We start from the raw sequence: 27137 nt of genomic DNA on the forward strand, positions 1-27137 counted from the left end.
TATTGAAGAATTCACATGAATTACTTTAAACGTTATTGGTATACTTGAGTTATTACGTTTTGGAACATTTGTTAATCGTAATGTTAAGTCGATTTTCATTAATGATATTAAATCAGTAGCGCCGCCTGTCTCATAAAATAATTCAGCAGATGGAATACAACTTGTACGAATGAATGCAGTTATGAAATCTTCAGGCGTTTGAATATATTTTGATAATTCGGAAATTAAATTTTCTTTGTTAAGTTCATTCGGAAATAACGAAAAAAACATTTGACTATTATCATAATGTATGAAATTTGCAATTGTTTGGACTGTAAAAAATGATTTAAGTCGATTTGGATTACGTAAATTCCAAAAGTTTTTTCTCAATGAATTATTAATCATTTCAATCGAATATGTTTGTTGTGTACTACATTTCCATAAATATCGAACCATTAACCACTCATAAATAGAAACACCAGACTCACCTAATACAGCAATAATAAATTCTTTGGACATAAAACTAATTAATCCATGAATAAACCAATTCACTTCTGGAGTGGCACTTTTTGAATAACCGTATTTTTGGTATGCTAAAGAATATGAAAACGCATAAACTAAATGAAATGAAGCTGGAATAGGAATAATAGTTGGGAAATCATTACACTCGGAAATAAAGTCTTGTGATATAATTACATATGAGCTCGTGATTTCTACGTCATCTGAAACTTCGGGTAAAATTAAAAATGGAACACAGTGGAAATCAATAGGAAAATGTTGAATAAATGAAAAAATTGAGTCATCAATATCATTGAGCGTGACAACTAAAACGTTGTAAATGTTTTTAATATTAAGATAACCAACTGCCCATCCAAGTGTCGCATAATCACTTTGTGTAAGATCAAATGATGCTTTTGTTTGATTTAATAAAACTGGAGGAGATGGGCCAAAAAATGTATAGCCTTCTCTGTCAACTGATATTGTGAGATTTGATATGGAAAATTCAATCATTGGAGATTGAATCATAGGAAACCACCCTGAAACTCCAAATGGTTTATTTGTTGTGCAAAAAAATGTTGAATACCGCAAAAGAGATGGGTTTTCTTTTGTAATAATAAATTTGATTATTACTTCAAAAGTTAAATCATGAAAAGATTCTTTTAAAAACGGATTTAAATTTTCATTAGTTGGAAGATATATACACATATTCCCATGCCTTTGGTCATTTCTTCTTGATATAAAGGGTGACACACCATTAATAAAAACAGAAATAATTTGAATTTGTGATGAACATGAAAAAATTATATAAGGTTCATCGCACTCTGTTATAATACCTGATAACTGTCCTTCTATTGTATTGTTACTAATTGACACATTGAATTGGAGAGATGATGTAAATCTCATCCCCCGTGTACGTTAATTATGTAAAGTATTTAATAAAATTTTTGCACAAAGATTACTCATGCGAATCCAAATTTTTAGCATTAATGGAATTCCGTTTGGTTTAAAAAGTAGTTTTGAAATTTTTATATGGTCATTTGAATGTGTTTTCATATGTGCTGTATAAGGTAAGGAAACATTATTGTTTGATTGGAATAATAATTTTACTGAAACCACACCAAACTCTTTGAATGACATATATGAAAATATAATTAAACAAACAATCCGAGAAACTTATTGGATTTGAACATATTTTGCTTAACTTAACAACAAAGAAATAAAGAACTTTTTGATCCAATCTGGAATTCGAATTGATTCAAGGTTTTCAAGACTAATTAAACAAAAAAGCTTTATAATTTTTTTTTAAAGATAAAAACAATTTCAAATAACTCTTGAAAATATGTGATACAAGGGTCAAATAACCCTATTATTCATTGTTGTGACAATAAATTTTACTCAGATTATGTTGGCTAATGTTCTTTTGTGAAACACAAAGGCACAACCCACAAGGTTGCTCATTATAATATTAAGAATTTTCAAAAGCATTCAAATTTTTGTTGTATCGTATATGTCATTTTTTATTTTTATAGAATATTTTAGGCGAAATAAGAAATTATTTTTATTTTTTTTATAACACAATTGAATGAGCAAATATTTTCTCACAAACATGTTTTATTGCATGGTTTACAAAATCGAAAAATCCGATACGTTCAATTCCTTTCAAATCCTGGAGCACCATTCATCAGACCCCTCGTGAATTACTGCTTGTTCAATGTGAGATTTTCCCAAGCAATATATTTTCAATTTTTTTTAAGGATTTCTTTCCCGATAAAAAACGTTTTCATCGTTGTAAATTTAAAAATTTTGACTTTTTTCAATTGACAAGAAAAAGGACTTTGATTTGAATAAATAATGGCTGAACTTTGAATACAACCGTTAACCTATTGAATATGGGTTCGTCCCAATCTGCTCCTCCTGGCACATACTCTTCCAATGCAACTACTGAAGTGACACCATACACAATTCGTCGTCACCCAAAGTATGCTGATGGCGTTTTACAACTTCCAAAAGAATATCCAAACGGTCAAGCAATTTATCTTAAATCAATGGAAAAATATAAAGAAAATGATTATGTAGGTAACAGAAAAATTGAAAATGGTGTTAGGGCTGATAATTTCACATACATTAAATATAAAGAAGCATTTGAAATTTCAAACAATTTTGCTTCTGGGTTATCAAAGTTAGGGATCAAAAGTAAAGATTATGTTGCATTGTACAGTGAAAATCGTCCTGAATGGATATTAGCTTCAGATTCATCATACATATTAGGATTTACAGTTATTCATCTTTATGATACATTTGCTTTAGATGCATTAGAGTTTTCCATTGTTAACTGTGGAACGCATAGCATTATACTTAGTAAGAAAAATATGAAAAAATTTCATCAACTGAATGATAAAGTACTTCAACAATTCCATAATATTATACTTTTTGACGAAATTACAGCCGATGAAATACCTTTTAAGACAAAAGTTGAAAGTTTCGGAATCAAATTTATGACATTTGACGAAGTTTGTAAACTTGGATCTGACGCACGAATTCCACCTGCGGACATTGATCCCGAACAAATCATGTATGTTTGTTATAGTTCAGGCACCACAGGATTTCCAAAAGGCGTCATGATCAGTAATCGATCATTTGTGACAAATCTTATTGCAATACATTCCGAAGGTACCAATGCGACATTTGAACGCCATCTTTCATATTTACCATTATGCCATGTCTTTGAAAAAATGTGTTCCAGTTGTGTTTTATTTAGCGGCGGTAAAATTGGAATTTTTAGTGGCGAAGTCGCATTGTTAGCCAAAGACATGAGTATATTAAAGCCGACAGTCTTTTGTGTTGTTCCACGTGTATTACAACGAATCCATGAATCCATTAACACGCAAATTAAGTCCTCATCAATCATTGTACGAGGCATCTATAACACGATGTATTATTTGAAAAGCTTTTTATTGAATTATGATCTTCCAACATTTATACCCGACTTCATAGTGTTTAATCGCATCAAAAATATTTTAGGCGGAAGTATCGAACAAATAGTTAATGGAGCAGCAGCGTTACCAATAAATGTACATAAGGATATGCAAGTAATTTTTGGGATACCGATTCGTACTGGATATGGATTATCCGAAGGCGGAAGTGGTAATACATTATCACCATTTAAACTTCAACATATTAAATTCGGCACAAATGGTTATCCATTAGCTAATGTTGAAATACGTATTGAACCTGTCGAAGATTTTGATGAATATGGAACAGGTGAAATCCAAATGGGCGGAACAGGTTTATGCTCAGGTTATCTTAATGACATTGAAGGAACGAATAACTTGTTCGTTGATAAAGATCATACATGGATTCATACTGGTGATATTGGGAAATTTGATGAAGATAACGCACTAATCATTGTCGATCGAATGAGATCAATATTTAAGTTGTCGCAAGGAGAATACGTCGCCGGCGATTTGTTGGCTACGTTCTTCGAGGCAAGTCCTTTGATACAAAACATTTTCGTTTATGGAGATTCGACAAGACAATATTTGGTCGCTATTGTCATACCGAATAAGAAAGAAGTCGAGTTGTTCTTCAATAAGAAATTCGATGATTCCGAATTCGATGAAATTTGTAAATCAGTCGAATTGAATCAGGAAATTATGAAACAAATTGATGATATTAGCGTCGAAAAGAAGTTGTTGGGTTACCAGAAAATTAAGAAAATTTTGTGCGTAAATGACCAATGGAATGTCGACAATGGATGCATGTCGCCAACATTCAAGTTGAAAAGAAAAGTTTTGGCTGAACGATATAAAGATGAAATTAATGAACTTTACAAATAAAAATTTCTCTTTCTATGTTTTGCAGACGCTTCTGATTTAATGATATTAATTCACTGTTGGAAATATTAATATGTTTATACATCACTCACGAGTCGATGGTAAGCTCTGTGTTTTTGATATATTTCAAGCTTTTATTTGATTTTATTTTCTTGGTTTTTCTGAGTACTTCTTTTAATACAGCATATTGTATAATCTATAAGTGCATATGATTTAAATATATTGACTGCTTGAAGTGATACAATATCTATACATGTTATTTTTAATCTAATAATGAAGTGAAAAAATGGAAGATATCATCAAAAACGATAATAATTCAAAATATGTTTATATAGAAAAGTCATTAAAATATTTTGTTTACTGTTATATAACTGGTGCTATTATTCATCAAACTTTTAAATACATATAAATTTACATTCTATATTTTTATTAATTCAACAAAAACATTTATTCTGGAATCGATACTTCATTTTGTGCTAAATATTCTCTCGTTTCTTCAATGGTTTGTAAGAACAAAAACTCCCTAAATCCCTCAAGCGACAGCTTCCGCATGCCTTTTACCGAACTCGACAAAGCCAAAAATCTCATTTGCTTTGCCTTTATAGACATAACTTTCTTTAAAAAATCCGACGCATTATTCATAATTTCAAAGAATTTAACCCATTCACCTGTATTCGAAAATTTCCAAATTTTCAAAGCGATTTGAACCTGATCACTCAAAATCACATTTTCAGGAATTCTTGGAATAAATGAATAAAGGCCAGCTTCATCATCTACTCCAATAGAATACACAATTCTATAACAAAAAAATTCACAAATATTTTCATATTCCCCAAAATTCATTTTGTAAAGTTTTTCTAAAGATGTCATAGATTGGTTGAAATTACCCCAATCTTCGTTCATTATAGCCAGGTGGGCATGTTTTTCATATACTTTTACACAAAATGGATTTTCAATATGTTGAACAAGTAAATCTTGTCTAATACTTCTCAATTGCTCAGAGATATATTCGTAGTCTTTGTTTTGCTCATATTTCCCTAAACAATATTCAAAACTCTGTATTAAAATAGGAAGTGGTCGGAAATTTGATGCATCTGGTAATGTATTTCCAGCAAGTCGTAAGTACTGTTTCTCCATTGCAGTGGATGTACCTACAATAGGCGCAGGTTCTTCGACTTCTTTCTTTATGATTGGTTTATGAAGTGGTAATTTCTTTGGCAATGGAGGCAGTTGAGTTACTTTATTTTGTTTCTTAGGTTTAGTTTTCTTTTGTTTTTGAAATTTTTTGTTTTTATTAATTTTCGTTTGTTTGTTGGGTTCATTGCCGATGTCACTTTCCCTATCGTACTCGTCATCGTCCGAATATCTGAAAAAGTTTCGATTTCTGTGGTCATAACCGTTTTCATCGTCGCTTGAATATCGATTTTCGTTGTTATACTTTGCACTGACATCGCGTTTATTATCATAATTTTTATCATTATATCCAAGGCCGCGCTTTTGGTTATCATTGTATTGCTGACTTCGTTCATTATCAGTGTATTTTTTGTCGCGCCTGTTGTCGTATTGTTCGCTTTCATTGTTTGCGTATCGATTTAATGGTTTTCTATTGTCATAATTTTCGTCATCATATCTAAAGTCGCGTTTTTGATTGCTATAGTTTTCGTCATCATATCCAAAGTCTCGCTTTTGGTTATCGTTGTATTGTTGACTTCGTTCATTGTGAGTGTATCTGTTTAATGGTCTTCGATCATCAAATTTTTCGCTGTCGCTTCTGACGTTTTCAGGCGGGCGATTAAAGCGCATCACTTGATCATTGGTTGGCTGACTTTGATAATTGTTCATTTGCTCGCTATTAAATTGGTTATAATTTCTGTTTTCGCTATTAAATTGATTTTCATCATAATATCCAAAGCCGCGCTTTTGATTATCATTGTATTGTTGGCTTTGTTCATTGTCGCGCCTGTTGTCGTATTGTTCGCTTTCGTTGCTTGCGTATCGATTTAATGGTTTTCTATTGTCATAATTTTCGTCATCATATCCAAAGTCGCGCTTTTGGTTATCGTTGTATTGCTGGCTTCGTTCATTGTGAGTGTATCTGTTTAATGGTCTTCGATCATCAAATTTTTTGCTGTTACTTCTGATGTTTTCAGGCGGGCGATTAAAGCGCATCGCTTGATCATTGGTTGGCTGACTTTGGTAATCGTTCATTTGCTCGCTATTAAATTGGTTATAACTTCTGTTTTCGTAATTATATCCTTTCTGAAGGCTGCTTGGTACATACCTGTTTGAATCATTGCTGATAAATTGATTTTTCTCATTTTCATAATGATTGTAATTTCTTTGATCATTGTTAAATTGGTTACTTGGATTATACTGTTTTGGCATATTGTTATATTGACTATAATTCATTTGATTGTTTTGCACATTGTATTGGTTATATCCTTGTTGTGGTTCATTGTTATAATTTCTTTGTATATACTGTACATTTTGGTTGTACCCTTGATGTTGTTTGTATGGAGTTTGGTTGTAATTGTTAGGATACTGATTGTATTGTTGCTGATTAAAACCAATTTGATTTGTACTAAAAGGAATTGAATTAGGTGGCTGCATCTTTTGTTGTTTGATGATAGTATTTTGTGATGAGCTTTTTTCATTTTCTGATGAAATAACAAGAGGTTCTTCATTCCAATTGTGTCTAGTAAGTGACCCACGCGTTTTGTGAACTTCTATGCGTTCTAGTAAGTGATTTGATACTAATTTAACAGACTCGCTGTCATTACACTGAGCAAAGCACCTATTAACATATTTCTTTAGAGATTCTGGAAATTTTTCCATATACTGAACTTTCTTTAGAAAATCTAGTGGCGGTCCCTTAGGTTTATTTATTTTCTGGCTGCTAGAGTCGCCTCGGGAAAGCATGTCCACTCAAGATAACGTCCGATACTTAAGTTAACGTTCTCTTATTGGGCGTTTGTCAATAACAATAAAAAATGGTATCATTAAATTAGATTTTAAGTTATCTACTCAAAGTGTTAACCTGACCTTCATTATTTTTTTAATTAAGTTTAAGGTGATTAACAAAAAAAAATTGTAAAATGTTCATAAAAACGGTATCAAAAAGCTGACTCACTTTCTTGTTACATTTTCCCGAATTTTGAATGCTTTCCATTAAGTGAGCCAGTCGTAAAAAAAACATACTGTCGTCATAAATATTCCTATTTCTCTAGTAGTTATAGTGATTATCATTTTTTGAAAAAATATCATTCAATTCACAATCCACATTTAAATGTTATATAAAAACAATTATTAGTTTTGAATAAAAAATTATATTTTAATGAGTTCCGATAAAAAATAAGCAAACCATTTTTTGTTTCTGTCAATCTCTTTTTTTCTTGGAAACAAATTAACAATTTCATAATTTTCTGTATAATTAAGTGCTGTTTTAAATAATTCAAATAATTTCCAAATAATATTTTAAAATAGCATATCATTAAAATAAACTTTAATTAAAATTAATAAGAATCTTTAGCATTAATATCAATTCCTTCTTGTTCAAGAAGTAATTTAACTATTTCTGTATAACCATTTTTAGATGCCCAAATAAGTGCTGTCCAAAATAATTTAAATAATTTCCAAATATTATTTTGAAATATCAAATTATTAAAATAAATTTTAATTAAAACAAATAAATATCTTTAGCATTAATATCAATTCCTTCTTGCACAAGAAGTAATTTAACTATTTCTGCATAACCATTTTTAGATGCTATTATAAGTGCTGTTCTAAATAATTTAAATAATTTCTAAATATTATTTTTAAACATGGAATTATAAGATTAAATATTAAATAAAACAAATAAATTTCTTTGGCATTAATATCAATTTCTTTTTGTTCGAGAAGTAATTTAACCATATCTATATATCCATTCTCAGTTGCTTCCATAAGTGCAGTTTTATATAATATGATTAAACTCCTAATTATATATTGAAATATTGTAGAATTATTTTGATAGACATTTTTGATATTTATATCAATTCTTTTATAATTAAGAAGCATTTTTAATATTTCAGTTTCATTACCTGAACAAATTCTGATTAATGCTGTATCAAAATTTTAAAAAAAATTCCTAATATAAAAATTAGTTATTACTAATATTTATAATGAAAATCTATAAATAAAAAATTAGAAGTCTTGGGCATTTATATTAACATTATTTTGCTTAAGTAGTAATTTTACAATTTCTTCGTGTCCTCTCAAATAAGAATCAATAAATGTCAACCTAAATTAATTTAATAAACTTCTTATGTATTGCAAAAAAAACTTCCACATGACATCATTAATGCTGTTCTAATTTATTTAAAAAAATCCCAAAAAATATATTTAAACTTCATTTCATAAAAACAAATTATAAGTTTTATAAATGTACATCACAAGAATTAATATCAATTTCTTTATGGTTAAGAAGTAATTTAACAACTTCAACTTGACTTCTAAAACATGCTACCATTAAAGGTGTAACAAAAATTGTATTTAAATTCCATGACGTATAAGATAACTAGAGAAAATAAAGAAATGAAATATTTTTTATATTCACATTAGTTTGAGGTTGTTTAAGAAGTAATTCAACAATATCAACAAATCCTTTTTTAGATGCTATATACAGTGCTGATACAAAAAAATAAATATACTGTGAAAAAAAAATAAACATTAGGTGTATCAATATTAATTCCATTTTTTATAAATAATTTTACTATTTCAGTGTAATGTCTTCGAGCAGCTATCACAAGTGGTGCTGAAAAAATATTTAATTTGTTCTAAAAGTTATTATTTAACTTTAAAATATTTTATTAAATGTGTACTGTTGTATTAACAAAAAATTTTTTCTTTATTAAGATTTTAACAATTTCGAGGTTTACATTCTTTAAAGAAATTTCAACAAGTGAATTAACAAATATATATAATTAAACATAAATTACACAATTTAAACAGGAAATTATTATATTATATATTTATCAATATAAATAAAAAAATTCGATATTTCCTTTTACTCTTTTTAATAAAAATTTAAATATATCAACATATCCATACTCACATGTTACCAAAATTGATTTATAAAATATTTATAAAAAATACCAGTGGTTTCATCAATATAAAAAATAGTTTGTTGTAGTATATATCTATATATATATTTAACAAGTTCAAGATTACCTGATGTAGTTGATGATATAAAAATATCTTTTGAAATTTCGATTTTTTTAATATAATGTTTCATAAGGAATAAATTACCATTCTCAGCTAATTTTTTAATAAATGCGTCATTAATTTTCATACCATTCTTTTCTAAAAATGATAAAATTTGATAATTATAACATTCAACACATTTGATTCCTAAATTTGTTATATCTATTATTTCAATGATTTTATTTTCATAAAGATAATTAAAGATATCATTTCGATGATATTCAATTGCTGTTTCATATCCATCTTCAAATGATGAATGATTTTGTTCACATAAATGAATAATTTCTTCATTACCACTTGCGATTGCATATTTACCTGCGTTATTTACTGTTGCACCATTCATAAGTAAAAATTTAAAACATTTAATTGATCCAAAAAATGCTGCATAATCAATTAATGTAATATCTTTGGATTTGTTGAGTTCATTAAAATAGAGATCATAATAAGAATATGATATTGTTTGCTTAAAATCAAAGTTCGATTGTGATGATATTTCTTGAAGGTTTTCAACATCATCATTTCGTATGATTTGCATAATTTCGTTTCGTGTAAATCTTTCATGAATAAGAGTTTTATGGAGTTCCCAATCATTTTTCTTTAGATTTTTACAATCATAATTAGGCCAACATTTGTTTTGATCAAGTCTCCAATGTGCAAAATAAAATTCTTTAGTATAATGAACAATTTTCGGATCAACTATTCCATGCTCAAACATATATTCCAAAAGAAAATTGGAAACTTTGGTTTTTTTCTTATGATGAAGAAATATAATAAATAAATTTAAAATGGAATTGAAGTGAAATTCAATGCTTTCTTCTTCTTTTTGATTTAATAAAAGTAAATAATCAATATATATTTTAGGGTCAATACAACGTTGATAGAAAGAAACATATAGTAAATGTATAGTATCATAATTATATGTAATAATATTTCGATCATCATTCAATAATTTTAATGTTGAATATACTGAATCCTCAACATTACTTTCTTCCAACCCGAAAATAATGTCTTCCATTTTTTGGTAATTTTGTAAATATTTTTTTAGATTTATTCCTTTTCCCATTTAACAAATTAACATTTGCTTGCTCAATTTTGTGTAAACCATTCATCTTATTAAGGTACCTAACCTCCGATTTTAATTCAATATTAACATGCTGTTTGCACCATAAATAAGTGGACAAACGATGGGAATTTCAATACTTTTTTCTGTGAGAAACTGTTTATCGATCATTTAATCTGTCTATCGTTTTCCCAGGGTTTTTGGCAGCAAACATAAAATCACAACAGAAGCACAAAGTTGTATTTATGGGTATCGAAATCAAAATTTTCATTTACCTTGGTCGATGTAATTTTTTTATACGTAGGGAATGTAATTATAAGGAATATATGAATTCTGAATTGACGCTTATCAAAAAAAATGTGGAATATGCATTTAAACTTGTTATAGATTGAAAAAATTAAATACTAGAAAGCCATTATTATTTTCATTTACATTTTAGAGAATAAATTATCGGTCGAGCCAATCGTGGCGCATTTTGAATTCAAAAAACAATTTATATTGGAACAATTACTTTATGTAAAACACTCATTTATTATTGGTTCGGAAGTTATACTATTTACTTGTCAAGCATTTTTGATCATGTGAATAAGGAAATTATAAATCCTCATTAAAAAAGCGTTTGATAATTTGAGAATTTCTTTAAATTATTTTGTGGAAATAATCACTTTTTGAATACAAACGTTTCGAAAACCATCCATAATCGATTGTCATAAAATGTCAAATGTTTTCAAATTGTTCATGGTCTGTGATTGATCACACGATCATCGGTTTGATTCAATTATTTCAATACGACAATGTATGATAAAAACGATTGCAATCCTCACAAAAGTAATTATTGGCTGACCATTTGAAACCTAGTTTACATTTTATTCAAAGAAAATCTGTTAATAACCGTTTTATTTTTGCTGCAATTTTATGTCTAGAACAATCATAAAGGTTCCAATCGAATATCTCCCAGTAAATTCTAAAAATATTCCACTATTTCTTCCAATTGTTTGCAGTTATATAAAATCTAATGCATCAACAGTTGGAATATTTAGAATCCCTGGAAGTAAAGACCAAGTACTTTGTATCAATGAATCCCTTGCGCAACATGTTCCTTCTCTCCCACAGAATTCAAGAACTTCGGATGTAGCTTCTTTCCTGAAGTTATGGCTCCTTGATCTTCCAACACCACTTATACAGCCAGAAATTTTTAATCAATATTTCTTGTCTCAAACAATTGGTTGTATTTATTCACTGGTTGACCATCTACCAACTCCAAATAGAAGATCTTTAGCATTAATAATCTCAATGTTAAAGGTTTTAATTCAGCATTCAGATGAAAATAAGATGACTATGAAAAATCTTGCAACATGTTTTGTTCCTGCTTTAACACAATCATTCAAAAAATTGAAGAAAACATTTCCATTTTCGTTTATTATCAACAGTTTAATTTCAATTTTAAATGAAACCGAAACAGATTTTGTTACTCCTCGTGATGCAGTAAACCATGTCCTTGTAGAAAGTAAAACTGCTCCAACAATAGCTCCCAGACATCATCGTGATAGTCTTCGATTCCACAAAGATTCCAAACATAGAAGAGCACGAAAGGAAAATCGTATGGCTGGTTCTCTTTGTTTATCTCCTATTGTGTTTTGAAATGTTTATTAAACTTATCGAAGGGATTTTTAGTTTTTTTATTCAAAGTCAAATTCAAATTGATGTTTTGAGATGTTTACATTATCATAAAACGATACCACTCTGAATTTTAAACCACTTTTTATGACATAATAATTTATTCAAATTTCAATTGATTTAACGAATAAACCGTATTTCGATAAATTGGCGCCATTTTCCTGGGGGTAAATTAACGTTCTATTGGGGGTGCCCTGAACAGTTAAATCTGTTATTACAGATGGAAGAAGAAGATTATGAAGTTATTGATGATTTTGAACTTGAAGAAGATGAAGATACATCGAAATTTAAGAAGGTAATGTTATCAGATGATTCTGATGACGATGAAGAGACTTTTGAAATTCTTCTTCGAAATGCAAAATCTCAAACAACCACAAGTAAACAACAATTAACAGAATCTACAACAGAAAATCAAACAAGCGATCTTATTGAAAATTCAGATATTTTTGTTCGAGCAATTCTTTCACAAATGCGACTGCATGAAACATTAAACACCTTTCAAGCCGAGTGGTATCGTCTTGAATCAACCGGGTCTCTTGACAAATCACAAATTACCAAAGTACCAATTATGTATTTAGATTATTATTATCTTGATCAAAAACTTAGAAAACTTCAATCCGATGTTCAACACATGAAAGATGCCGCAACTAAAGTCCAAAAAACCTGGGCCAAACTCAAGACGTCTCGAAACGGTTACAAACTTGCTCATATGCGCGTTGGCCATGAAAAGCATCGGACGCTTGAAGCCATTCGTAGTTACCTCCATCAAACGAATCAAAAGATGCCAACTCTTGATGACTACAACTCGAAAATCGAAACAGCAGATAAAGATCGAATGCTTCTCGAGCTCGAAGTCCAACGACTCCGCCAACTCCACGAGCGCCTTCTTGCTTCTCAGCCCAAACCGAAGACGCCCAAAGCCTCATCACGACAAGAATCGAAAATGTCCGATCCTAATGAGAAACCCACAGTAAACATCAAAGCAATTCTACCTGGGAACGCTGCGCTCAATCCATATGAGCACGCGTCGCGTCCCGACATTGAGCATCTTACGCATCGTGTTGTTCACCATGCGCACGATTCTCCGATTGGAGCCGTCGCAATCCATCCGAAGCGTCGCGTGTACGCGACAGGCGGCGATGACGGCGTCTGGCACCTCTGGAATTCGGACAACTCCGAACTGTTGATCAGTGGTAGTGGCCATAGCAATTGGATATCGCATTTATCATTCCATCCGCGCGGTGCACATTTAGCGACGACATCAGCAGATGGCAGCACTCGGATATGGGATTTCTTGTCATCTAAATGCGCGTTAGTATTACAAGGCCATTTAGATGTTGTATGGGGATGTGACTTTCATTTTGGCGGACGTCTCATTACAACGTGTGGGAGTGACTCTACGTTACGTATCTATGATTTACAAGGCGGACAAGAGATATCCATTTTAAGAGGTCATGAACGAGATATTAATGACATAAAATGGATACCTTATAGTAACGTAATGGTTACTGCCGGAGCTGATCATTTAGTAGGTTTATGGGACGCAAGAGAAAGCGCTATGGTAAATAGAGGAATCGGACACGAGGCAACAGTGTTCGCTGTCGCACCGGCGCTTGATGGGAAAACGGTTACGAGTGTTGATGCAAAAGGAAGAATTAAGATTTGGGACATGAGGAAAATGGCGCCGGTATGCGAAATGGATTATGGAAGGCAACTAAATGATTGCGCTGTGGACGCAACAGGCGAATTTATATTTGTTGCTGCTGATGATGGTAAAGCTGAGGTTTTGATGAAAGAAGATTCAGGTGCTTCATGGGTAATGTCTTCTTTTGATCAGCCTTGTGAAGCTATCGCGGTTAATAATGAGTGCGATATGGTGGTTTGTAGTGCTGCGGATGGAAGTGTTGCTGTTTGCACAAAGAATTAAAAATTTTTGTTTGAATAAATAAAGTATTGAAAATGCGTCTCGCGTACGTTTAACTTTTTAGAAGAAATGGAAGAAGAAGATTTTATATCGTTTTCATTGGATGATAGCGAATTATTGGATGGACTCGAATTAAGAGAACCTGCGCACTATAAAGTTTCTGATTTATCAAATATAATTAATAATTACCATGATGAAATCCCAGATTTATTAAAGATCGCTGGGTCTGATGAATTATTGATGTCAATCGCAAACACAGTTAATAAAATGTTAAATGTTAATGGTGGTGTTACTTTAAATTCAGAATCTTGTCAAAATCTTTTAAGGGCAATAAGTATCTTTGTATATCAAAAAATTAAGAAAATAGAAATACCTCAACAAGCTAAATCCATGGAATTTATGTCATTTGATAACAATGATAATAGTGATTTTGCAAGTCTTAAAGCACAAATTTCAGAACTTAAAACAATGAACGAAAGTGTCCTTAATGAAAAAACTTCATTAATTGAAAAAACAAATCAAATTAGAAGAGATAAAGAAAAAAGCATCCAAGAACTAAAAACTGAATGTGATGATAAGCAACATAAGCTTCAAGTTCTTAAGAGTGATTTTATGGCAAGTGAACGTAAATGCCAAAAACTTAAAGAACAACTATCAATTTTAACTGAAGATAATACAATTATTAACAATGAATTATCTTCTCTTAAATCTAAGATCTCTGCCAAAAATAAAAGGATAAGTGAGCTTAAATCACAATTGCATAAATTAGAAATCAAAAGCAAACAACAAGAAGCTGAAAACCAAAAATTAACTGTTAATTTGAATGATTTACAAACGCAAAGTATTGAATTTGAAAAGTCACAATTCAATAAACCACAAATCCAATTAATACAAGAAGAAAATAACAAATTACGGAATTCTTTTGCAACATTATTTGAAAACTATCAATCACAATGTAATGAAATACAACAACTTTATGAAATTAAAAACAAATCATCTATTATTTTAGATAAACAATTAAAATTCATCACTCAAGACAATAAAGAAAAAGTTGTTGAAACATCATTAAAAGAAGATTTAGAACTTATTGATTCATTAAAATCCAGAATTAATGAATATGAAACTGAACTTAAAAAGTATAATAAAATAAAAGAAATAATTATTAAACGATTTGGAAATAATTGTAATATAATCGAATCAATTAATTTCCTTATTAAAAATGAAAAAATTGAAGAAGATGAAATACAAGTTCAAAGATTACTTATTTTGGTTGAAAATTTACTTCGATTTTTGACTAAACTTGTAAATAGTGGTGATTTAGAATTAAAATTATTATCATATCAATCAATGCAATATTCAATAGTAAAAGATGAAACATTTAAAAATCAAATGTTAATATTAATTGCACAATGTAGACAATTCTTGTCAGAGCATAAGTTAATATTAAATGAAGATACAAATTTAGAAGAAACGTTTGAAAATTTATATTCAAATGAATCACGTGAAATTATAGATGTGTTTTCATCTCAAATATTAACATGTTCAATATATAAAAAATTATATGAACAAACAAATACAAATTATAGAGAACAATTATCAAAACTTTCGCAATTATCTGATTTTATGAATTATGATAATAACAAAATTTCTTTAACTAATTTTATTATTGATAAAATAAACGAAATTCAAAAATTAACAAATGATTTAACTCAAATTACAAATGATGAAAATTATAATATTGATACTTTTATTAAATATTTTTCAATGTTTATTGAGCTATGTAAAGATTTAAATGATAAAGTCAGAAAAGTAATAAATTTTGATGGAGATATCATTGATATTCCAATTGCTATTTGTAATTATATTAACGAAATTAAATATGAAAATGAAAACAATAAATCAAAGCTAATCGAAAAAATAGAGAAAAAATTCAACGAATTAAAAACAGATTTTGAAGAAGAAGCAAAGAAATCAGAAAATTTCATCATATCATTAAAACAAAAATTGAAATCTAAAAATAATGAAAATAATAAAATAAATAATGAAAATGAAAAACTTAAACATGAAATAAATGAATTGAATATCGAAAATAATAAAAATAAACAAAAATTTGAAACATATAAAGATAAAATTCAAAACATCGAAATCCAATTACAAGAACTTAAAGATGAAAATGAACAATTAAAAATAAATAACAAAAAACTCAACAAAACAAATAATAATAGATCAAAAGAATTCGAAAAAAGATTAAACATCATCGTTACAAAAGAACGTGATCAATATCAACATGATTTAAATCTTGTAAACCAAAAAAATCAAAAAAATGAACAAAAACTTCGTGAACAACTTAACTCTAAAAGCGAAAAGCTTTTACAAATTAAAGCTAAATTTAAAGAAGTTCTTATCACATATGAAAATGCTTTTAAGAAGCAAAAAGAAACAACTTCTTACATTAAAAATCAAAATGAAAAACTTCTTGAAAAATTGAAACAAAGAGATTCAACAAGTCAAATAAATTCACAAATAGAACAATTAAATAATGAAATTAAATCACTTCAAGTTGAGAAACAATTAAATTTACTGAAGATGAAGCAAAATGAAGATAATATAACCAAAAGTATTTCTGCTCGTGATAGTTATTGGAAAAATGAAATATCAATTCGTGAATCTGATTTAACTAAATCATATGAAGATAAAATTAAAGATATTAAAAATAATCATTTTGTATTTGTTAAAAAATTAGCAGAAATACTTAATCAAAATGGAACAAAAACTGATTATTCACTTCAGGAAGAAGAAAACATAATTAAAACAATTGAAAAAAAGTTGGCAGAAAAAACCGCTACAAAAAGTTCACAAAATTATGTTGAAAACAGTAACATTGAAAAACAAAAGAAATTATATGATGCATTACAAGAATGGAATCGATGGGGAAGAGATTTATTTATTAATGTGACCGATGGAGAAATTCCTTCTCAATCAAGTAAAGATCTTAGATTTGTTCTTGGTGAAATGATTCTTTCATCTATTTCACATAGGAAATTAAATTATAGATTGGAAAGTTTAAGATTTCAAAAGAAATCATTGCTGAATGGATGCATGTATGTAAAGAAAAAGGAAACAATTTCTTTCCGTTCATTGATTATATTGTCAATTGGAGCAACAAGAATAATGAAAAAAGGAGGATTCTATCCTTCCAGTTACGCTAAAGAAGAAGATTATAATCAGAACCCAAAATTTTATTTACGTAGTAATTCTTAAATATATTTGTTAAATAAAGATTTGTAATTAACTTTTTAAAAAAAAAGTGGTAATTAATTACCTTTGAAATTTTTGAGTAAAGCATTGAATTAATTATGAAGTTTATACGCAAAAAAATCGTTTTTGCTTGCTCACTTTATAAATATGAGTCAAAATGAAAAATCAAATATTAATCAAGGCCTAAATGAATGGGAAACACTCAAGCGAATTCAAAAAACAATATATGGTTTGGAAAAGGAAAATATTCCACATGCAGCTCAATCAATTGTGAATTTATTTTCTCATGACTTCCCAAAATCTTTTGATCTTATCATTTCTCAAATGATTTTTTCTTCGTTTTCTATATATAAAAAAGATATAAATATTTATACAAGTTTCATTCAAGAAGTTGAAAAAAACAACAAAACTAATTTCAAGCTATTTAATTCCTTCGCAGATTTTCTTCTTCATAAAAAATCACAAGAATCAGATTTTATCATTGAGAATTTAATTGAACAAAATTTTCTAGATCCAAAAATTGTAATGGAAAGAAAAAATCCTTACTTTATTCATTACATGCTCGAAAAAGACGTTGAAAATTTAGGATATGTTGAATTCAAAGAACAAATCACTGAAAATTATGATAAGCTCAAGGAAAATGATTGGGAGCTACATAAGGAATTAATTAAAGAAGGAGTTAATCCAAATAAAATTGCAAAGATAATTCTAAATGATGAAATCGAAAAACTTCAGGAAATATCATCAGAAGAAGATTATAATTTTAATCAAACAATTCCACCATCACTTTATGAAAGATGTTCATTTATTAATCAATACAATGTTACGTTAATTGATTATGCTGCTTTTTTTGGATCAGTAAAATGTTTTAAATATTTACTTATGAATGGTGCAAATGTAGAAAACACAGGTAAATATGCTGTTGCAAGTGGAAATGAAGAAATCATTCATTTATGTGAACAAAATCATTCAACATTTGAAAATGTATATGAAACTGCAATAATGTTTCATCAAAATGATATCTTTAAATATATTTTTGAAAAGAAATTAGAAAATATTAGCAATTTAGAAGAATTAGGAAAGAAATGTGTTTGTTATCATAATTATGAAGTTTTTTCGTTTTTGATCAATGAAGGAATGAGAATAAATGAAAATATTATCAATGAATCAGCCAAAATTGGAAATATTTTTCTTGTTAAGTATTTTCTTCAAAATAATCACATACCAAAGAATATCTTGGTATATTCATCAGAATCAGGAAATATTGAACTTGTTCAATATATTCTAGGGCAAAAAGGAATTGATATTAATAGTAAAGATATTAATTTATAATATTTAATATTTATTTTAATAATTTGAAATTGCAAAATAATGCTTGGAAATTATTTAAATAATTTAAAACAGCACTAATGAAAGCATCTGAAAAAGGTTACATTGATGTTGTTAAAATACTTCTTGAACAAAAAGGAATTGATGTTAATGCTAAAGATATTTTTATTTAAAATTTGAAATTCTTTCTAATGTTTCGATGTTTTAAAAATAAAATTGATAATTATTTCAATGTTTTCAAACTGCATTAATGTATGCATCTATTAATAATCAAACTGAAATTGTTAAGTTACTTCTTGAGCAAAAAGATATTGATATTAATTCTGAAGATGTTTATTTATTTTATTTATTGTTAATTTAGAAAAAATAATGTCGCATAATTATATTAGGAAACTATTTTACTAATTTAAGACATCATTTATTATTGCATGTGAAAAAAGCTGCATTGAAATCGTAAAATTACTTGTTAAACAAAAAGAAATAAATATAAACGCTAATGAATTTTTATATTATTTATTGTTTACCACAATAATTTAATATTCATTAAGAATTTTCGGAAATTTCTTTAATTATATTGGATACCTCTTATTTGTGCTATAGTTGAAGGAAATATAGAAATAGTCAAATTTCTTCTAGAGCAAGATGGAATTGATATCAATATTAAAAATGTATTTTTGCTTTGCATAATATTTATATCAAAAACCTGATATTATACATTATTATTTGGAAAATATTTGGAATATTTGAAACACCTCTTATATGTGCAACAACAAATTGTCATGTAGAAATGATGAAATTACTTTTAGATAAAGAAGGAAATGATATTAATGCTAAAGATATTTAATTTATTTGTTTAATATATATTATGACTTTTTCATGTTTAAAAATAACAATTGGAAATTATTTAAAATATTTTACACAGCTTTTATGTGGGCGTCTGAATTAGGTTTTACAGAATCAATTAAATTACTTTCTACATATTTAGAAAAAAAGTAATATACCTTCTTCATATATATTAGCTGCAAAAAACTTCATTGTTTCAATAAAAATCTAGAAATAATAAAAATTTCAAATATATGTGAATATTATTTTCAATTGTATGTTAATGATTCCTAATTTTAATGAAAGAATTTATTATCAAATGAAAATAATTTAGAAAGAAATAGTAAAAATCGCTTTCAATATGTGAATAACAAAGAATATAAACAAATATATAGTTTCAATACTATTTGTTTGATTTTTTTAAATTCTTTTTTTCATGATTTAACATAAACACACATTTTTATTTACAAAAAGTTAATCAATTCTTTTCACTCCTTGGATGGGTATTGTTTTTTCATTTCCTTAAATCTTTGTTTCGAATATGCAATGAGCCCGCGAAGAGTTTCTGGCTTCAAGCAATCGATCTGTATTTCTGGATCAGCGCCTTTAAATTTGAGATCAGGCTGCATATCCATGATGATACTTACCATCTTGTGTACGTCCGACATTTCATTAAGCTCCGCAATGGACAAAAGAAAGTTGGAGACATCAACATCGCTTATTTCTTGTGACACGTAAATAGGAATTTTATTTTCGCTTGTTAATCCAGGAACATTAGGAATACCTTTGTTCCAAAGATTCGCAATTGCTACATCTGCTGTAAGTGATTCTGGTATTTTACTTATCTGAAATTGAAGTTTATGATGTAGAACACCAAAGTATCGAGACCAACGCACTATACTGTAACTCACAAACTTTTCAAACTCTTTCTCAAACATGATAATTATTTGTTTGGCTATTTGCGATTCTATTGAAGATATACCAAAATATGTTTTGGCTTCAGTTTCAAGAGAACGGACTTCACGCGTCCATTCAGCAATAGTTTTGTACGTATTTTTTTTGAGTTTTTTGTTTATTCTTTCAATATCAAGTTGACTCGGGATCTGTGGATTATGTTTTCGATTAAAAAAATTTGAAATTGGATGTTGCATTATTTTGCCCATAATGTTTATAGCTTCTGCTTGGAATTTTTTATTCATTGCATTTGTTTTTTTCATTATGCAAAATGGAACCTTCACATAAACAGTTCATTACAACTTTTTGAACACATTCAAACGATCAATTGAAAAAAGTGAAGTGTTCAGGAACGTAAAAATAACCGTTTCCCCAATGATCATATGGATTGATAACTATAGAGAAATAAAAAAAAATGTGAGCATTATAAAAAAATCCAGCAACATAGCTCGATATTATTTACCTGAAATAAGATAAAATAACAATATGGTGGAAGGGATATTTTCATTATAATGAATAAGGAATTTTGAATAACGCATTGAAAATATTTTGAATAGTTTTGTCAAAGACATTGAATTTTTTTGATCGATACACATTCAATTCCATCAAACATTTTTATTCAACAAATTCTGAAGTAAATACTTTCATCACTTGTAAATATCGCATAATTTTGGCTTAGAAAATTCCCAATGCAGTGCCACATAGTTTGGTAAGTTTTTCAACATTTCTTCTGCGCTTTCCAAAAATGCCTGTTTCTCCATAGACTTTCCGATTGCCGACCAAACAACCAAAGAGTTCATTCTCACAACCTCTCGCGAACACGTTCCGCCTTGGCCCAATATTGGGTGTGTATAGACCAATCCAAAATTACATGTCTTCAATTCAGAAAAACGCTTTTTTTTGAGAAAATTGAAGTGTTCACTGTTCCAAAATGGCTGCCCGACAAACAAGGGATTGTTATATTGCTTAATTGGCATTCCAATTTGATCTGATGCATGTGAAAATGCTTCATCGGCCTCAATATCTATGTCAATGGATACCTCCCAAGTGTTAATTGTCTGTTTAGAAAGAATTTCTTTGACAAATTTTCGTGAAACTATAACACCTGAGTTTAACGACATCTCTTGGAAATAAGACCGTTTCTCAAAGCACCCGCCAGTGAGATATGAGTTCTCATAAGGTGAGGGATTAGATTTTGAGAAATTATTGAAAAATATGGCAAAATGTGGAATGTTTAAATAAGCAGCATCATTAATTATAAAAATCCAGCCACTTTTAGATCTTTTAAGATACTGCTGTAAGGATTGATGGAGAAGGTAAGGGGAATTGTTTGCACGTTCATTTGTGGGTGGATCAACAGTTAATGTTGATAAATTGCATTCTTCATTTTTGTATCCATTTAGAGAGTACATTTCGATGCTATCTACAAAATCAAGTTCAGAAACTTTATCAACCCATTGTTTTTTCATTATACACTGATATGAATTTGGTTTAAATTCTGTATCTAAAATCATAATATACAGTTGATCTTCGTTATTTATTTTTGACTTTGATTCCGGTTTTGGTGGATTCTTTTTATTAGGTCTGTATTGAACATTTGGCATTTTAAAAACTTTGGATTGAATAAGATATCTACTTGAGACAAGGTCTTGTTTTGGATTTAATGCTCGAAAAGCTGAGAAAACAAATAGAATTATAGTAACAAAGGTAGCAACCAGACCGCATAAAGAAGAATTCATATTTTAAACGGCCGAACACATAAACTTAATTCAAAAAAAAAACAACTTTTTGAAAGTTTTAACATTGAATGTAAGGGGTATGACATAATGTCTATAAAATTGTATTGATTAAAACAAAAAAAAATGTATTCAAAAAAATGTATCGCGATACTATGGGTAAAATACTAAAAAGCCCGTAAAACTCTTTTAAGGGTTTTTCTATGAAAAACTGGAGTAAATTTCACAAAAAGTAATAAAAAGCATGCATCGTCATAATGGATATATTGTATATATTTTTTATGAGTCTATCCGATTTTCACAAGATCTTGTGAGAATAAGATCACAGATCCTAAAGCTTTCTTCTGTTCTTATATCAGATGGGAAATTGTTTAATAAAAAAATCTTATCATGATAAAGTTGTAAAAATTAAGAAGAAATAGAGAAACCTGCTTTTTAGTGAGCTCCGCTATCGGTAACCCAACGGACCCATCTAGGGTTTTACTAGGGAACAAAAAAGATCAATTTATACAATTACTATTGAGCATTTTATTAATTGCATACAATCAATTAATTATTTTTATTCTAAAAAATCAAAAATATTGTGTTTTTATTTATTTTTGTTTTTATTTCGAAAATGCACAAAAATACAAAATACAAAATACAAAAACTGCATGCGATTTTCAAAATAAATTTGTGATTACACATTTAGTGCATTTGCGATTAAAAATCAATTTCAAACTTCGCACTACTCCACATTTTTCAAAAAGTGGTATCGGTAGGTGATATCTGATGTTTACTCTTGTTACTTTTTTTTAGTAAAATCCATTAGTTTAAGTCAAACAAAACAAGAGTTTGATCTAGACATTAAATATTTTCCCGCATTAACCTCTTCTTTTAGTTTAATTTCTGTTTTTCATAAATATTTTCACTTGTTCTGTATTTTGTTTTTGATATATTTGAAAATAAAAAAATATAATAATTTGCAAATAAATAAATATAAAAAACAGCAAATTCTAAATTTATTTTTTATAGTTTTTATAATTAATAGTATTGAATCCTTTAATGAAGATAATCATACATTAATAATAAATGAATATTCTGATTTTAATGATGCCAGAAAAAGTGAAGCAGAACATGTTTTAATATATTGTGATAACACAGGAATTCCAGATAGGCATTTTCAGGGTTGAACTTACTTCAAACAGTTTATGTTGGAAATTACATATATAATATTAGCAATTATGCATTTAGTCAATGTTCTAATTTAACAACAGTTTATATCGGTGAAAGTGTTGAAATAATTGGAGAATATGCATTTTCATCATGCACGAGCTTAAACAATATTGTAATACCAAACTCAGTTACAACAATTTTATCAAATGCATTTTCATCATGCACGAGCTTAAACAATATTGTAATACCAAATTCAGTCACAACAATTGGATCATATGCATTTTCATCATGCACGAGCTTAAACAATATTGTAATACCAAATTCAGTCACAACAATTGGACCATATGCATTTTCATCATGCACTAATTTGGATAATATTACATTAAGTGAAAATATTACTTCTATTGATTCTTTTGTATTTAATGAATGTAGCAAATTAAATAATATTATTATACCAAAAAAAGTTACAGAAATTAGAAATTCAGTATTTTCCGGGTGTTCTAATTTAAATAATGTTATAATTCCGAATTCAGTCACAACAATTGGACGATATGCATTTTATTCAAGTATTTCATTAAATAATATCATAATTAGTAAAAACATTACATTTATTAGTGAAGGTGCCTTTAATTCATGTACTAACTTAACTAATTTTACCATTCCGAATTCAGTTACATCAATTGAACAATATGCATTTTCATCATGTACATCACTTTACATAATTACTATTGGCGAAAATGTTAAAGATATTAAAGAAACTGCATTTGAATCGTGCACAAATCTTCACTGTATTTTCTTTGAAGGTGATACAGAACCAACAATTAGCGAAACAGCATTTACGGGTGTACCAGCACGATCTGTTATGGTAACAGCATCATACACCGGTTCTACATTTGCTACATTTGATGTTATACAAGAAACAATATCAATATGTCTTCCAACAACAGAAACTTTCACTAAATCGAATACATTCACTAAGTCAAACACATACACTAAATCAAACACATACACTAACTCTAATACATACACTAACTCTAATACATACACTAACTCTAATACATACACTAAATCGAATACATTCACTAAATCAAATACATTTGCGCAGTCACTTCGATATGGTGCAAACTTTTCGCTCACTGTTTCATATACGGAGTTCATATCGTATACGCAAACGATTTCCGTATCAAATTCTTATCTTCTCACTCGTTCTCTTACATTGTATGGCACCACGCAGACATATGTTATTACCGAAAACATTTATTACGAATACACAATTATATACTATACAACATACTATAGCTATTACATGAGCTTCTTCACTATACTGTATTCGTCCTCTAATGTGAGCACAAGTCCAATTTCAACTGCTGTTCTCACGGGTATAATATGCGGCGCTGTCGCATTCGTGTTCCTTGTGATCGCTATTACTGTTTTCCTCGTGAAAAATAACAAGAAAAAAGAAATTTCTTCGAAAAAGTTCGAATTCAAAGATACAACAAATTCTTCAACGCCTTTGGTCGAAGAAATAAATGAAGAACTTGAAAATTTGGCAAAAGAAGATGAGGATCAATGGATCTGATGCAAAAAGTTATTTAATTTCATAAAAAATTAATTCATAGGAAATTTTTAATAAAGAAAACATTCTGTAAGTAATGCGCTTTGTTTAATATCAAAAAAAAAAAAATACTTTTAAAAGTATTGTTGAGATTACTTTTTAGAAAAGATTTGTGGACTTAAAATCGATTTTTTGTGGTGCTCGACGACCGTTTACATGCTGAAATTATTCCTTCTTTTCTATTAAAACTATTCTTTCCTTTCTATTAAAATTATTCTTTTCTTTCTGTTAAAATTATTCTTTTCATTTGCAATTGATAATAAGATAAAAATCAAATAATCATTGATTTGTTTAGAAAACAAAGAAAAATTCAATAAAAACGTAATATTATTTTACTTTAATTTTGGCCAATTTGATTCTTTTGAAGCATCTCGTAACAATTTATCTCTTTTTTCTTCCATTTTCCTTAATTGTTCACATTTTTCATGATATTCATCCAAATCTTTATAAAACTTTTCGATATTTTTCACTACATTTGACTTCTTTTCTTCAATAGTTTTTTCCAAATTTTTAATTTTTTCTTTAAATTCATTTTCTTTTACATCGTTTTCATTTTTAATTTTTTCGAAATTTTCGATTTCTTTTTGAACATTTTTTTGTTTTTCGATTATATCTATTCTTTCTTGTCTTATTAATCTTAGCTTTTCTCTCATTTCAGTTCTTCTTTGGTTACATTCGTTTTGTCTTTTTTCCAATTCCAACATTTCATTATGAATATTTAATTCTTTTTGATTCATATTTTTTGTGTTCATTTTAATTCCCGAATTATTATTAAAGTTTAACATTAATCGAATCGAATTTGTACCAAAACTATTTCTTAATTTATAATGTTGCGATTGTAATTCGTCCATTTGATTTGATATTTCTGTGATTTCATTTGATATATTTTCGATTTGATTATTTATATTCGTTAAATTCGTATTAAACTCATTCAGAAATTCCGAATCAGCTTTAAATTTAGTCGCTTTCGCTTCATTTCCTTTAACATATTCTTCGTATTCCTTTTTCGTGTTTCGAAGTTCATTACTTAATGTTACAATTTCAGTTTCTTCCGATTTAACAATCGAATCAAGTTGGTTCTTGTTCGGCCGCGTTGCTTTACTTAGTTCATTGATCGTATTAAGTAACTCCGTAACTTGCGTTTGAAGATTCGAAGGAATATTCGTTGGACATTTGTAGTGGCGAACGCGCGGCGGCGCTTTGTCTTTAGGAAATGGTCCGGGGCGATAGTTACGCACGCGCTCGTCTGATGAATCGTATTGCGGCGCAGAGAAATATGTGTAACGATATGAGAATTGTGCGTTCGGACGGCGGCCGCTGTATCTGTTGTTTTGTCTGGAATCGAACCTTTGATTGTAGCGCTGAGCTGTGGCGTTTGATGTTTGCTGTTTGCTTTTGTTGTTATTCGGACTTTCGTTGGATGTATTGGATCCGACTTTTTCGTTTTGTTTGCTTGTGATTTGGGAAGTAGAATTAGAATTTTGTCGTTTAGTTGCAGTTTGATTAATGTCTGATTTGTCATTTGAAGTGTTTTGATTTGCTTTGTTGGAATTTTGCTTATTGATGTTATTGTTTGCATTTACAATGTTTTGTTGTGAATTTTGTTTTTGATTTGTTGTATTTGGATTTTGCTTTTTATTAACGTTATTATTTACATTTGTTTTTTCATTTCTTATGTTTTGCTTTGCTTCGATACTTTCATTTGCTTTGTTCTGTTGTGTATTCTGATTTGTTTTGCTAATATTTTTATTTACATTCATTTTTTCATTTGCTTTGTTCTGTTGTGTACTTTGATTTGTTTTGCTAATATTATTATTTACATTCATTTTTTCATTTGCTTTGCTTTGTTGTGTATTCTGATTTGTTTTGCTAATATTATTATTTGTTTCTTGTTTATATTCGGTTTTTTCTTTTGCTATGTTTTGTTGTGCATCTTCATTTTGATTTATTGTTTTTTGCGTTTCCACACGATTCGTATTTGGCTTTTCATTTATAATATTTTCCTTTACATTTGCTGTGTTTTGGGTAGAATCTGTTTTTTGATTTGTTTCAT

At 28.6% G+C, this 27137-nt stretch overlaps 5 protein-coding genes across 5 annotated transcripts; 3 read left to right on the top strand and 2 right to left on the bottom strand.

The window, feature by feature from the left end:
• Positions 1-2369: 2369 nt before the first annotated feature.
• GO595_001566 (AMP-binding enzyme family protein) lies at positions 2370-4316 on the top strand (the record flags this gene model as incomplete). The annotated part of the gene is made up of 1 exon (XM_067914378.1): positions 2370-4316. The coding sequence occupies one exon, from the start codon at positions 2370-2372 to the stop codon at positions 4314-4316; it is 1947 nt and encodes a 648-aa protein (XP_067778142.1).
• Positions 4317-4760: 444 nt separating this feature from the next.
• Positions 4761-6521, bottom strand: GO595_001567 (SAC3/GANP family protein; the record flags this gene model as incomplete). The annotated part of the gene is made up of 1 exon (XM_067914379.1): positions 4761-6521. One exon carries the CDS (start codon positions 6519-6521, stop codon positions 4761-4763), a length of 1761 nt encoding a protein of 586 aa, XP_067778143.1.
• Positions 6522-12511: 5990 nt separating this feature from the next.
• Positions 12512-14218, top strand: GO595_001568 (sperm-associated antigen 16 protein; the record flags this gene model as incomplete). Its single annotated transcript, XM_067914381.1, has 1 exon — positions 12512-14218. One exon carries the CDS (start codon positions 12512-12514, stop codon positions 14216-14218), a length of 1707 nt encoding a protein of 568 aa, XP_067778144.1.
• Positions 14219-20112: 5894 nt separating this feature from the next.
• GO595_001569 (Bromodomain containing protein) lies at positions 20113-20841 on the bottom strand (the record flags this gene model as incomplete). The annotated part of the gene is made up of 1 exon (XM_067914382.1): positions 20113-20841. One exon carries the CDS (start codon positions 20839-20841, stop codon positions 20113-20115), a length of 729 nt encoding a protein of 242 aa, XP_067778145.1.
• Positions 20842-24331: 3490 nt separating this feature from the next.
• Positions 24332-25048, top strand: GO595_001570 (Pb-fam-4 protein; the record flags this gene model as incomplete). The annotated part of the gene is made up of 1 exon (XM_067914383.1): positions 24332-25048. One exon carries the CDS (start codon positions 24332-24334, stop codon positions 25046-25048), a length of 717 nt encoding a protein of 238 aa, XP_067778146.1.
• Positions 25049-27137: the final 2089 nt, after the last annotated feature.

The sequence above is a fragment of the Histomonas meleagridis genome (assembly GCF_020186115.1).
Source record: "Histomonas meleagridis strain 2922-C6/04-10x chromosome Unknown contig_146, whole genome shotgun sequence".
NCBI classification, from domain to species: Eukaryota; Parabasalia; order Tritrichomonadida; family Dientamoebidae; genus Histomonas; species Histomonas meleagridis.